Source organism: Dermochelys coriacea, chromosome 1 (genome assembly GCF_009764565.3).
Source record: "Dermochelys coriacea isolate rDerCor1 chromosome 1, rDerCor1.pri.v4, whole genome shotgun sequence".
NCBI classification, from domain to species: Eukaryota; Metazoa; Chordata; order Testudines; family Dermochelyidae; genus Dermochelys; species Dermochelys coriacea.
In genome coordinates, this window is record NC_050068.2 from 99,660,037 (window position 1) to 99,675,338 (window position 15,302).

General features: G+C 42.3%; 1 protein-coding gene across 1 annotated transcript in view; it reads left to right on the top strand.

Annotated features, from left to right (window-relative positions):
* TM9SF2 (transmembrane 9 superfamily member 2) overlaps positions 1 to 15,302 on the top strand; it is a 59,282-nt gene that overhangs the window by 21,266 nt on the left and 22,714 nt on the right. The window contains exons 6-9 of the mRNA XM_038405640.2: positions 6,599 to 6,723; positions 7,909 to 8,020; positions 13,290 to 13,369; positions 13,469 to 13,577. Of these exons, the coding sequence (XP_038261568.1) occupies positions 6,599 to 6,723; positions 7,909 to 8,020; positions 13,290 to 13,369; positions 13,469 to 13,577 (426 nt within the window). The remainder of the gene's footprint in view (positions 1 to 6,598; positions 6,724 to 7,908; positions 8,021 to 13,289; positions 13,370 to 13,468; positions 13,578 to 15,302) is intronic.

A 15,302-nucleotide genomic window follows, 5' to 3' on the forward strand; every position in this document is an offset into this window, starting at 1 on the left:
CAATCCTGGCACTGAGATGGACCATACCCATCAAGAGACCATCATCTGAGAAGGTACAGGGAGTGAGGAGTTGCAGTGGTAGATCCTGTACCACTAAAAATCTCCAGCACCACTTTTCCTCTGAGATTTCACAGCCACAGCCATTTCTTACCACAGCTCACTACCTCACTTCTGTGCCTCCTCAGTCAGGAACTCGACACCTTCAACTTCCTGCTCCGCAGCCTCTGGTACCACAGGCCATGGTACTGTCCAAGTCTGGTGCTTGAATTGTCACCTTTGCTTACTGAAGTTTTGGCACTGTTTTTGCTCTTCATGTCACAACACCAGCTGGCACCAATGACATCAGGGCACTGATTGACTTAATGGTTTTGCAGGAGCTGGTATTGCCGTTGATAGTCACCTCCATTTCCCTAGCTGTAGTGGAACTTTCCTTTAGCATGGCACCATATATTTCTGTAACCTTGCTGGTTCCACCAACGTCTAATACACCATCTAATGCCAAGTCTAATGCTCCTTTAATTCAGTCTCATCATTAGCATGAAATAGTAGTGGGGACTCAGAGCACCAACATACATACTCCCCAGAACATTTGCACCACCCGCTTCAACCTCATAAGGAGACTGAGCCTCATTCTAAAACAGTTATTGGGATGTTTGCCAGACAGGACACACACTTCCCTGACTTTATGGCCCTCGGGACCATATTTATCCATGCAGATGTGGCCATAATGTGGACCATGGTCCACTCAAAGAAGTCAACTACCAGGATAAATCTCACCATCTTAAAGTGCCTTTCCTGATGGCCTCAGCTACCCAGGCTGCCTCCAAAATAGTACAAGGATAAACCAGAAGATGTTTCACCTCTGTGGAGACTTTCTAGGGCCTGTGGCATTCTCATCATCTTCACCTGAGGAGGTAGTTATCCTACTGTCCCCTAGTTGGACAACTTTAGAGGTTTCCAAGAGCTCCTCAAAGAATTGTAGAGGCCCTGCAGGTTCAAATGGAAGAGGTCCAGAAGTAGACCCACAAATTAGTGGATCTCTTACAATTCACCTCACCAACTACCAGGCCTTAATGGCCAGTTATGACTTTCAGATCAACAAAAACTCATCTTTCACCAACAGCCTCCCACCTCTTATCTCCAAGGACTGATTAATGGCCTAAACTGGCTTCCAGCCTGCACCGGATGTGGCAGACTGTCTATATTTTGATGGTCACAAGGCGATCACTGTGGCTACAGAAGTCAGGCTTCCTTCAAAGTACATTCGATGGTAGAGGGCATGCCCTTTGAGGGGTGGTAATTGTAGCTCAAAAATGGATGAGGCCCATTGCATACTGACGAACTCCAGAGCAACTGTCCAATACCTTGGGATCTACATGATAAATCCTAAAAGGAAATGTATCAGTCGTCATATGACCTACATAGGTCAGGTCCATCACTGTTTCTCTGTGAAAGCCCTGCTGAGCTTCGGGGAAAAAAGAGGCAACGCTTCCACAGATGGACACAGTCCACTGCTGTTGCCCACTCTTCTCAATTTTCATCAGTCCAGTAGCACTCTTCTAATGGGACTCTGAGGCAGTTCAGACTGTCTCCTGTGACTCCATACCTAACAATCTGTTCCATTTGGGAACTGATGAGCCTCTGTCACCATGGGTCAGTTGGTCATAAAAATAACAACTTCAGGATATTCTATCCAGTTTCACACAGTGCCTGCAACCAACTGCCTTTTCCCATCCTCTTCCGGGATCCTTCTCATGAGAATCAACTATGGCAAGCGATCCTCATTTCTTTTTTTCCAAGCAGTAAAGAGTCCCTCCTCTGTATCATGGTAACACATTTTAAAACAAGTACAGTAGAACTCCATTTGTCTGACTTTTCCTTAACCAGCTCTCCACATTTACCGAACAGCTGGGACTCCAGAGCCAGAAGCAGGCGATCTTCCCTGTGGCTGCTAGATAGTGCTGCAGCATCCCATTTTCCCATTCTCCAGTTTATCTGGAGGTTTGATTATCTGATCTGGCCCTGGTCCTGATCCTAATTAGACTGGAAAATGGAGCTTTACTGTACTTCCATATTCCTAAAAAGAAATGAGGCTGGTGATCCATCCTGAAACTGAGGAAACTGAACATTCATATGCCATTGAAGTTCAGGATGATGTGACAAAGTTCCTGCTCTACCTTGGTGGGTCTTGCGCTTATTGGTGGATTTGTTCGCCTTGGAGCTTTACGGCGGCCCTCAGCTTGGCCGTTTTTCTGAACCCACAGTCCAGGTCGACTCCTCCTGTGTTGTCTGACCAGGAGTTGGGGAGGATTTGGGGTTAACCCGGGCCCGTCCTCTACTCCAGGTTTCAGCCTGTGGAATGCAGCTGTTGAGTGCGTCCTGGAACAGCTCTGCAACAGCTACAACTCCCTGGGCTACTTCCCCATGGCCTCCCCCCAACACCTTCTTTATCCTCACCATAGGACCTTCCTCCTGGTGTCTGTCTGTCTAATGCTTGTACACCTCAGTCCTCCAACAGTCCACATTCTCAATCTCAGCTCTGAGTGCCTCTTGCTCCCAACTCCTCATACGCACACCACAAACTGAAGTGAGCTCTTTTAAAACCCAGGTGCCCTGATTAGCTTGCCTTAATTGATTCTAGCAGCTTCTTCATTGGCTGCTGGTGTTCTAATCAGCCTGTCTTAATTGTCTCCAGAAGGTTCCTGATTGTTCTGGAACCTTCCCTGTTACCTTACCCAGGAAAAAGGGACCTACTTAGCCTGGGGCTAATATATCTGCCTTTATTACTCTCCTATAGCCATCTGGCCCGACCTTGTCACAATGGTCACCCTCACCTTAATTCCCTTTCTAAATTCAAGGTACTGGATGCATCTTGAGGGCAAGAGATGCAATACTTCCTTCAGGGTGGGATCATTAATATATGTGGAAGTACCTTAGGTTCATGGTAGGCCATGACCATTACCCTGAAGAGTAGAGCCCAATACGTTACTGAGGATATTCACTAACATGCATGTAGTTGTGGTAGAACACTTAAGGAAATCTTGATGTGTACCCTTGCATGGAAAATTAACTGGTACAGAGGAAATATTATCCGCGCTCAAAATCTGTTCATCACATGCTTGATCTGCTCCCTAAGCCTGAAAGTCACTAGGCAGAAATCCAACTTGACTTGTCCATAGACTCAAATTGATTGGAATGATTCTTGACTCCACCAAGTCTATGGCTTATCTTCTCTAAGATAGTTCTGAGAATTCTATAGCTCTTATTATGCAGTTGGAGTCAAGTCCAAGCATCACGGTAAGGACTTTTCTTGCTCTGCAAGGATGTGAGGCTTCTTGCACCTTTATCATGCCTCGTGCCAAACTACACCGTCAGTGCATACAAGGCTGGCTAAGGCTGGTGTACACCCTGATTTAAGCATCATGTGGACATGCCCCTCTGGATGCCTCCATTAGTACCGTTACCTCTGAAATGGTGGAAGGAGTCTGCAGACATTTAAAGTGATATGCAAAAGGAACTCCTCTGCTGTCTAAAACTGTAGTGACAGATGCCTTGTTCTTGGGGTGGGGAGCTCACGTGCAAGATCTTCAGGTGAAAAGCATTTAGACAACACGAGAAGTATGGATGCATATCAATCTCCCAGAATGCAGAGCTGTGTGCAAAGCTTACGAGTCCTTGCTCTATTGCCTCAAGGAACAGATGATCCAAATCAGCAATACAATTCCGTTTTCTATATCAACAAACAAGGTAGGGTAGAAGTCTTCTCCCTTATGCCAGAGGAGGCATAAGCCTAGATCTCTCTGATAACATTTTAATCTTGTGGACAAAAAGGCCTGGTGCATGCCTACGCTGTGGTTCCATTGCTGCCCAGGGTGCTCTCCAAGATCAGGAAGGACTTGGACAAGATGATTTTGGTTGAAATTTAGAGGCAAATCTTAAATTTTTTTTTCTCTCCAGAGGAGAAAATTATAGTAATCTTTCTCTTCACCATTCTTTCTTCCTTCTGATCTGAATCTGTGTTAGGGAACCACTTGCAGTCTCCCATAAAAGAAACACCTTTGTAATTTCACTTAAAGGACACTGTCAAATTACACTTGTCTAAGTGTTTGTTGTTTAGGGCAATATAAAGATAACACTTAAGACTACTGTAATTGAATTATTGAAAAGAACTCTCCATTTGTTTGTATTTTATTGTGCATTCTACTGTTTTCTCAGTATAGTTAGCCCCTTTCTTGGTATGTGAGGGTCTTTTTAAAAAAAAAAAAAAAAAACACAAAAAAACATTAGATTCGGAAAATGTGACTGCAAAAATTAATACCTGGTATGACTTCTAACTCTCTAACTGACTAATTTTCAAGTTGACTTGTGTCCCTTCAGCAGTAATCGTCACTGGGGTTACAGTCAATATTTTTTTGAGTGCTGGCTGCGATGCATCCCTTGGCATCAGTGGATTTTCATATCTGAGCATGTTTCTGTCAATAGATGACAGTTAACTACATCCTCTGTCTTGGAAAAGTGTTTTGGGGCTTCTAGTGTTAATCCCACCACATTTATGCTTTCACAAACTAACATTTTGGGGTGCAGTTTTTCAGACCGTTGAGAGATTCACTGCCTGTCCTGTAACACTGGGTGCTTTAAATGCTCTGCTGCTGTTGCTGACAGCCCAGACACCAACAGCCAACAGACAAGCATGTGGTTTCCCAAGCTTGTCTGTGCTGTTCAGCCCTTGCTCTGCACTCTGACCCCAACAGCCTACCTACAACACAGCAACCCCATGCTAGTCTACTCCAGGCTTGGTTACTATTTACAGAGTGACCCAAGTCTCTTAGTTCTGAATTTTCCCAAAACCATCTGCCCTGAAGTGTCCAGGAGCAAATAAACTAAACTCCTGTGACAGCAATTTAGAACAGAACCAAAATATTTTTAAACAGATGCTTCAAAAATACCACCTCAATTCAACATCAGTTGTGCTTCCCTCCCACAGATTATGATGGAACTGAATGCTATGCCTGGCTCAACTGTTAGAGAGAAACTTTGAATGGACCATTTTCAGTTGGTTTCAAAATGTCTCTTTCAAAGAGCTGAACGCTCAGATGTAATAAGGTTCATTGGAGTACATTGAGATGTTCAGGCCAGCTGAAACTCACAGCTACGTATCAGGGTGTCTCTTGCCATTGGGCGCTGGGGTACTTGTAGGGTGTCTCACACTTTCATGAAACTGTAAAAACCCTCTGCTGCCTCCTACCCATCTAGTTTAGTGATGTCATACTTAACTAAATATTGAGAGACTTTCAATGTCTGATAAATGACTCCTCTCTATAGCTGGGTATCAGCAAGTCCGAAAGAGAATTTTGAAGACAATCAGTTTCAGCTTTTTCTTCAGTATAATCAATTTATTAAATTTTTTTCACTTCATCTATTAAAGAAATTGTTATAAATAAGGCTTTCTACTTCATAGCCAGTCCACTTCTTGAATGAAATAAAAACATTATTCTTTAAAGCTGCCATATTGCCTGGATTTTAAAATTCTGCAGTGTAGACCTCTCCTGAGCCCCGGTAACTGGTCTCTAAATGAGTCTGGCCTGAAACTGTCTCTCAAAGGGCCAGAAATCTCTGACGGCTAGGGGAGTCCCAGTCTCTTGCCTAGAGAGTGGAGATCCAAGAGTAGGAATCCAGTCAGGTATAAGGCTATGACTTTCGTTCTTTTCCAACAGCACACAAATAGCTATATCAGCACAGTGGTATTATTGCGTCAGTCAAACAAGAGAAATGGGATGCCTGGATAATAGTTAAAACACAAATGTTTTCAAAATATGTGTACTGCAGAGAAAATAGAGCTGTTTAAATTTGTATATATTAACACACCATTTCTTGACAATCTTTGAAATTGACAAATATGGACAGCAGTAAAACCTGATATTAACTAAGTTTTTGATCCTGTTGAAACACCACTAACAGTTGGAGGCAGCTGTATATGGTCATATGAGCTCTGACGGCAAACAGCTCTTTGAAAGAGACATTTTGAAACCAACTGAAAATGGTCCATTCAAAGTTTCTCTCTAACAGTTGAACCAGGCATAGCATTCAGTTCCATCATAATCTGTGGGAGGGAAGCACAACTGATGTTGAATTGAGGTGGTATTTTTGAAGCATTTGTTTAAAAATATTTTGGTTGTGTTCTAAATTGCTGTCACAGGAGTTTAGTTTATTTGCTCCTGTATATAACCTCTCTGTAAAATTGGTCTACTTGGAAGTCCCCAATAGTCCAATATTTTTCTTCAGTTAAGATTCATTTGGGAATGGTGATCTGGAAACTTCTTGTAAAGCTCATGTACTCTTGAAGTGCTCTGTGCAGTTCTTTAAGCTTTACTTCAGTATCTCCATTAAAAAGGTAATACAGGAAAAAGTGCTTGCTTACGCATTCCCACAACCCTCAATATACCTTGCAAGAGAATTTGGGGGCTTTTAAGTGACAGTATATCCCTTTAAGAAGCAGTGAATACAAGTCTTTATGAAATTCAGTTTTGAGCCTCTGTTTTTTAAATTGTAGAATAGTCATATCTTTTTTGTTTCTTTAATCTTGTATTTTGGTCCACAGGCAGAGTTTCGTGAAGAAGATACCTTTTACATATTCAACCATGTAGATATTAAGATATTCTACCATGTTGTAGAAAAGGAGGCGGTAGGAGCAAGACTAGTGGCTGCTAAACTTGAACCGAAAAGGTGAGTGCATTTAAAATGGATTTTAAAAATTACTTGTTAAACAAATGATTTAGGGCTTATAACAAGAACTAAGTCAGTGCTCTAGTCCAGTTTGTGTTTAAAACTGGGCTTGTTAAACTTTGAAATCCATAGCAAATCCTGAGTATCAACCACAGGAAACTTATTCCACATCGTGGACCTATTATAGGTGCAGGACGTGTGTGTGTGTGTGTGTGTGTGTGTGTGTGTGTAGTTCAGATTGGCTTTCCTGGTAACCACGGTGACCTGACCTAGTGTGTGTTAACTGACTTAGTATCATTCTACTGACGAGGAACCTTAATCAACTATTTCTGTCTCCAGTGTATTGAAAACATCTGATGGTAGTGGTATACTCCCAGTGTGGGCTTCTCCATTTGCCAGTTGGTGGAGGGGTGGAACAAGGTGGCATTTTATTGTATGATTGAACATGTTGCCCCTGCCCTGGATGCTGGTGAATCTGTATAGTTCAACTTTTGACATCATAAGTGTTAGATATTCTAATATAGTGGGGCCTCCTCTAAACTAGTTTAAATTTCCTGTTTTCTATGAACAGCAGTATGAAGAAGCATGTATTTCAATTCTTTGACCCTCTGACAACTTAGTGTTCTCTTCTCCTTCTTCCCCTGGTGTATTTTTGTTGCTTTCCTTTTCCCTGTTAATATAACGGAGCTTGCTGCCATGTAGGTCAAATCCTAAAAAAATTTTTTTGTTTTGTTTTGTTCTGGGCCACCTAACTGTTTTGACAGCAAAGTTAGGAAGTTCTGTCTTGTACAACATAACTAAGTGACCTTTTCTTTCTATTTTCTATTCAGAAAAATAAAATGTGTTGTAAACCTTACTCTTTCACAGAGTGTAGGTTAAAGAAATGATGGCATGTAATCTTAAAACTTTTGAATCAATTTAGCAAAACAGTTTTTAGGCAGTAAAAAGTACCACACTTGTGTATGTATATACTTGCTCCTTGCATCTACTGTAACTTTTTTTTTTTTTTTTAAATTTGGTTTGAAATCTGATTGGAAAGAAGAATCCTAAATGAGGTTGATAATTGAATGTCTTTAAAATTACAAAATATGTAATGTTAAGTGAATGTTCTTGTAAGACTGTTGCTAATTAGATTAAATTTATAAGAATTTACATAAATATCTGTGTATATTTTTCTTCCCACAGCTTCAAACATACACATATAGATAACCCTGACTGCTCAGGACCACCTATGGGTATAAGTAACAAGGCTAGTGGGGAGATCAAAATTGCTTACACATACTCAGTTAGCTTTCAGGTGAGTGTTTTTGTGTTTTGGAGGCCTCACTCTATCAGATTGCTTACAATGATATTTTAGGAGTTCTAAAAGATGAGTTTAAAATTACTGCAAAATATTATCAGGCTCTTTTTAATAGCATGGTTCAAAAATAAAACTCCTTTCAGATTAGGATCTTGTGGTCTTTCGTTGAGATTTTCATAGCTGACATGGGGATTTAGCTACCCAACTCCCCAAACGGGGATTGAGAACTAAATTCCCTAGTTGGCTTTGAAAAATCTCATCCATGTCTGCATAGCTTCACTGTGCAGAAACGTAATCAGCCAAACACTAAATCAGACCAGTCATGCATTTTCAACAAAGATCTAAAAGTGTGGCAGATATGTCAGGGCTGACGGTTCTCTTCTCCAGCTAGCTCTTAGGGCAGGTCTATAATACAGGGTTAAGTTGACCTAAGTTACACAACTCCAGTGACATGAATAATGTAGCTGAAGTAGACATAGCTTCGGTCGACTTACTGCAGTGTCTATGCTGCGCTGGGTTGATGGGAGAGCAATCGGCGGTAGATTTTTAGCAGTTCTTCACTAGAGCTGCTGAATTGAGCCCCCCGGTGGATCGATCGCTGCAGCGTTGATCCATGGTAAGTGTAGACAAGCCCTTAGCTTTCTTTCCTCCCATGCCTTTTCTCACATGTATAACTGCAAAGAACCAGGGCAACTATTTTGTGTTACCTCTGCTCTCCTTTTGAGAGCACGAGCCCAGCCACAGGAATGCCCCTGATAGGGGCAGGGTGATGGCACAAGATGTGGCTTTTGACGTAACCTATTAAAGGAAAGTTCCTCAAAGTATTGGAATGTAAACTATTTCTAAGGTCCCTCTTACTGTGGTGTGTAAGAGCTAATAAAATAGGGGTTGCTGGGAAGCCTGGAGATCATCCTTATCACAGATTAATCATCTTAAGTAGGCACTTGTCAAGTTTCATTCTTCTAGCCTTAAATTCCTCTGTTTGGACTCTGCCCAAAGGCATACACCTTGAAATGGGCAACTATCACTGTCATGCTGTGGATATCTATTTTAGAATCTTGGAAAAATAAGAGGAAAATTTTAATTTTTGTACTTTCCGCTATTAATTTTTTAAAAACTAGCTATACCAAATTTATTCTAAGAGCAGCATAATACCTTGGTATATTACACCATTGCCCGATTAAACAAACGTGCTTGAACAAATTCCTTTAAAATTTACACAGCTTGTTGCAAGGTTTAGTTCGAATATGGTGAAATGAAGCTATATATGAAAGTGAATCTTTCTTTAAAATTTAGTTGAAACATGGGTTCTGTACCCATTACACACACCATTTTCCACGAGCTTCATGGAAATACATGTATAATTAATATATATTAATAGTCTAATAATATTGTAGAAATACATGCTCTGTTAAATGGCCAGGTTGGAAATAAAACCCACAAGAACTCTGAAGATGAGGACAAACACTTGGCTTGTAAGAGTACAATATAAACAAAAGTATTGGATCACTCTCACTATACATGTAAACATTCTGATGTTCACTTGGTACAGACTATAAATGGACATTCAAACTGAACTTGAAGTAAATTTTATGCTTATTGAAAAAAGCTGAAAAACACATTTTCTCCTCTGTTCCTAAGGGTTTTAAACATTTGGCCAGGAATGCTTGATCAGGGCTGAAATTTAACATATAAAATTGTCAATGAGGCATTCTCAGACCTTTGCTGTTAGTATGGTTTCCCTGTTTTTTGTGTTTGTTTTTTTTTAAACAAAGGGGTTTTTTTAGTGTGAAGAGGCACACGTTTTGAACTCATTACAAATGGATAGTTTTAAGTTTTGTAGAATTAGTCCATAATACTGTTTTTTGAAATGTTCAGTTCATTGTTGAAAAGCTAACTGAGATGCTAATTACTTTGAAATTTGTAAGTGAGATGGGTAGATGTATCTGGTGTATTTTAAATACATACCATTGATTAAATAAGATTGGTCCCAAGACGATCCCTGAGGAACTCCGCTACTAACCTGCTTCCAGCCCGACAGTTCACCTTTCAATATGACCAGTTATAGTATAATCAGTTCCTTATCCATCTTTCAGTGAATCCCCATTTTATCCAGTTAAACTAAAATTTCCCATGTGGAACTGTATCACATGCCTTACTGAAATCCAGGTAGATTAGAACTTCTGCATTTCCTTTGTCTAAAAAAAATCAGTTATCTTCTCATAGTAGGAGATCAGGATGGTCTAGCATGATCTACCTTTTGTAAAACCATGTTGTACTTTATCCCAATTATCATTCATTTCTGTGTCCTGTGATAGGGTCAGGCCAGATGGTTACAGAAGAGTGATAGAAGGCAGATACATTAGTCCCAGATTAAGTAGATCCCTGTTCCCAGGATAAGGTAACGGGCAGTTCCAGAACAAGCAGAAACTTGCTGGAACCAGTGAAGGCAGGCAAGCTAATTAGGACATCTGGAGTCAATTAAGAAGAAGCTGCTAGAATCTATTAGGACAGGCTGGCTAATCAGGGCATCTGGGTTTAAAAAGGACCTCCCTTCAGTTAGGGAGAGGCGCGTAAGGAGCTGGGAGCGAAAGGATGTGCTGCTGGAGGGCTGAGGAGTACAAGCGTTATCAGATACCAGGAGGAAGGTCTTGTGGTGAGGATGATAAAGGTGTTGGGAGGAGGCTACAGGGAAGTAGCTCAGGGAGTTATAGCTGTTATGCAACTATTACAAGAGGCACTCTAGACAACTACAATCCACAGGGCCCTGGGCTGGAACCGGGAGTACAGAGTGGGCCCGGGTTCCCCCCCAAACCTCCAACTCCTGATCAGACACAGGAGGAGTTGACCTGGACTTTGGGTTCCACCAGAGGGGAAGGTCTCTGGGATGTTCCCCGACCCACATGGTGGATTAGCAGGAACTGTGGGGGTTGTTTCTCCTTTTCCCCATGCTGGCCAGTGAAGGGGTTATCTGAGCGAACGGCAGATTTGAGCCACAAAAACGGCCAAACTGAGGGCTGCTGTGAATCTCTGAGGCGAGCAACTTCACCAATAAGCACAGGACCCACCGAGGTAGAGGAGGAACTTTGTCACAATCCTTAACAACTTTCTCTTTCAAAATTTCTTCCATGACTTTGCATGCAATTGTTAGTCCCATTAAGATGTTTGAGCTTGACTTCTACCTCAGATGTGGTAATTTTTATATCCATATCCTCATTTCCATTAGCCACTCTGTCACTACCTTTAAGTTCTTAATTAATCTTACTGAAAACTGAGGCAAAGTATTTGTTTAGGTGTTGGGCCATGCCTAGGTTATCTTTAATCTCCACCCTATCCTCAGTGGTTAGCAGTCCGACTTCTTGTTTTCTTTTTATTTATATGGCTATGGAACCTTTTACTATTGGTTTTAATTTTCTTTGCAAGGTCCAGCTCTGCTTGCTGTTTGATCATCATAATCTTGCCTTCATTCTCCCTCTCTAGGAACAGGCAGAATCCCACTGAAGATCACTTGAGCCTCCATTTCCTTAAGTGTTTTCCACAACTTCCCTTGATACGTTCCAGTGAGAACTTAGCTGTATCATTTGTTCCCACATGAAGGACAATCAGTGGATTCTTTCCTGCTCCCATTAGGATCCTCTTCAGCCTCAGGTCCACATCCTATATCTTAGCTCCTAGCAGATAGCACACCCTTCTGTTCTCTGGATCAGCTCTGGTGACAGGCCTGTCTGTTCTTAGGGAGTCTGCAATCACGTAGACCTGCCTTTTCCTGGTGATGGTGTGATTCTCCGGCCTTCCTCCTGTTCTTTCTGGCTGCAAGTTCTCTTGTTTTTTATTTTCCCATGCAGTCTTCTGCAAGTCATCCTGTATCGTGCTAGGGCCCTGAACTCTGAATATCTCCATTGGCTCTTCTTATAGAATTAGTCACTTGTGACGGTTTCCACCCAGCTCCAGGGTGTCACCTGGGGCTGGGGTACCACTGAGCCCTCTTGGACCACCCCCCCCGCCCCCCCAGCTCAATCTCTTTGTTCCTCAGGTGTTTCCAGAAACCTTCTCTCTTGGGGAGGGAGTTAGTGATGAATGAACCACAATGATGTCACTCCCCTGCCTTAAATAGTTCTTCCATATGGCAGGAATCCTTTGTTTCCCAGTTTGATCCTCACCCTTGGTCAGTGGAAAAATACTAGTATTATCATGGAGTCCAGTACCAGGTGACTTGGTCACATGACCCTGCAGCCATAACTCGGAGACTGTTTATAGCATCCCCAGGAAGACTTCTCAGTGGGTGCTTAATATCTTCAAAAGCTTATTGTTTTTACTAATGACTCTTCCTAGTGAGACATCTAGACTGATTGCATTCTGCCTAGTGGGCTTTCCCCAGTTGTAAACAAATTTGTAATAGATGCCTAGACAATATTACTAACTTCAAATACCAGATGCCTTATTTTGTATAAAATACATCATAGTTATGCCATAATCATAATAATATCTCTCTAAAAATATGGGGGCATAATACCACATCGCTCTTCTCTTCTTTGTCCTCCCACCTTCTGTTACTGCCTGCTGTGCCCCTTCATTTTCCAACTCAGTAAACCTGTTCCTGAGCTCTATTTCTCCTTCACTTTGCTTGGTTCTCATAGTTGCATGCTTTCACTAGCCACTTTCCTTACCCAGCAGTCTCCCTTCAGAGTTCTTCAGTCCAGCTTGCATCTGCAAGTCTTTTTTTTCTCTTCAGCCTTTTCCCTCACCTGCTCGAATCCCCTTCGAAACTCAATCACCGGCATCTCTAAAACTCGGGTCTTCTCTTCCATCAGCTCTGTCAGGTGGCACTTCATACAAACAAAGCTTTTTTCAGGTACCTGCTCCAGGATCATGTTCATCCTGCAGCTTCCACGTCTAGTCATCTTCATTTTCTCTTCCATTGCTTGGGTCGCTACCACTGGTGCTTCTGTGTCTGTCCTAGCCTTCCCACTTAAAGTCCTCTCAAGGGCGGGGGGGAAAAACACAAACAAAACTGAAGCAACAAAATCTTGAATAGAAAAACAGGTGACTTTGTACTCGGAGCTATAAATTGAAGGTTGTATTGGTTATGGCTTGTTAGATAATTTGTATAGCAACCTATGTTTTATATAGTTCAAAAAGTGAAACTCTTTGATCCCCTGAGGGCCTTATGGTGCTAGAACATTCAAATCTAAAAATGTTCATATGAAGTTTATTAGGAAGCACATTTGTTTTCTGTGTACAAACTTGCATAATGTTTCATTTTCAGGAAGAAGAAAAGATAAAATGGGCATCCAGATGGGATTACATTTTGGAATCTATGCCACACACCCATATTCAATGGTTTAGGTGAGTAGAAAGTTTTAGCCTTCAAATGCTATATACTGAACCGTTTTTTAGGAGCACTAGATGTTCGTTTTTGACAGAGGATTTTTTTTTTTTATGTAGCATCATGAATTCCCTGGTGATTGTCCTTTTCCTATCTGGGATGGTAGCTATGATCATGTTAAGGACACTGCATAAAGACATTGCAAGATATAATCAGATGGATTCCACTGTAAGTGTGGCCTTTCTAAAAATCACTATTCTATGGCGGGGGTAGAGCCATAGAGCTTTGTAGAGCTTGAATTTCTTCTTTTGAGTGGGTAACTGCTGTGTTAATACTTGTCATTCTTGAATTAACATGTTAACTAGTGTTCTAGGTTTCTTATGTGTATGTGTATAAGACTTTAAATAACATAGGATCAGTCTTGAGGAATCATTTGCTGTTATAGCATTTGTGATTGGGGTTGGAACTTCCACTGCTCCAAGATACAAACTTGTCGATGAAAGTTAGGCCCTTCTCTGAGAGACTGCAGCTTGTTTGTCATGTTGCCTTCCTTGTAGATCTTATTTCTTCGAGTGCTATTCCCTATGTATATTTCACACATGGGTATGCCTACATGACATGTGCCTGAATCTGGAAGTTTTTCCAAGTAGTATCTGTTGACCCACACATGCACAGTATCTTTCCTCGTGTTCCCGACCGACAGTATAAGGGACCATGGTGACACCAGTCCAGTTCCCTCTTACTGCCATGTGACCCGAGTTGGAACCCTGTCCTCATTCACTCTTCTTATCTGTATTCCCTATACAGTGGTGTCAGCAGTGCACCTTTAAGTATGAGCCATGGAGCGGATCCATCAGCACTGAAGCCCATCGACTTGGGTTACAGGGCTCCCCATGAGAGCAAGGGAGACCCTTGTAGGCATAAGGGCAGATCCCTGCAGTGCCAGGTTGGGTGAGATATCGCATATGGATCCCACAGAACTGGTGCCAAAGGTCCCCCAGCTGGAGAGTAAGGCAAAGGAGAAAAGGGACCTCATAATACCAGAGCACAAACTGGTTAACTCCATCCACTAGCTGGATGTACCATCAGTACTGCCTCGAATATATGGAGACTGGTCAGCTTCAATGGTCACACTGTGTCCCTCCAGTGTCTTGATGGGAACCCTGCAGACTGTGGTCATATAGAGACTTTTCTGGCATCAGAAGAGGTCTTCCTCTCTTTCCTGCAGTCTCCGCTTCTGTAGGACCCAGTGGTTCTCAGGGAGGTTCCTACCCTGGCAGATGAACCACTGTCGCAGGAGAGGCCCATTGCCTATCCATCAGGCAGGGGCCTCTTGGTACTGACAGTACCACTGTTTCAAATGACATAATCATCATACTAGGAGAAGTCAGAGGAAATAGCCCCACTGACTACAGTACAGTACAGGCTTGCTGCAGCTGTCTGTCTGGGCTCCTATCTGCCTGGCTGTGACACCATCCCCTCCCCTGCAGTGACACCTGCTTTTGCTTCCCGTGGGGACCACTGTATTCAATGGATCCCTTTTTTGGACATACTCTGGGACCATTATAGCAGGTGCCTGGCATCACTGCAAGAGTCCTACCGCGCTTCCTCTTCTTGCCAGCTAGTTCCATTGGTATACTAGGAGGAAGCTGTTGAGCTAGTAATGCTGGTTCCAGCCGGAGCTGCCTCATCACTTGATAGTGCCGTCATTCTCTTGCCATCCTGCCAGCCAAATGGCAATATCAAGATCTACTCCAGTGGGTGGCTGAGGACCTGCAAATTCCATTGGAGAAGGTACAGGACCCTCAACACCATCTCCAGGACATCTTACAGCCACAGGGACCATACAGGGTGGCCCTTCCCATAAATTAGGCCATATTGGAACTGATCAGAGCAGTTTGGCACACACCCGCATTGTATGTCCCAACCCTGAAGTGAGCTGAGGGACTCTAT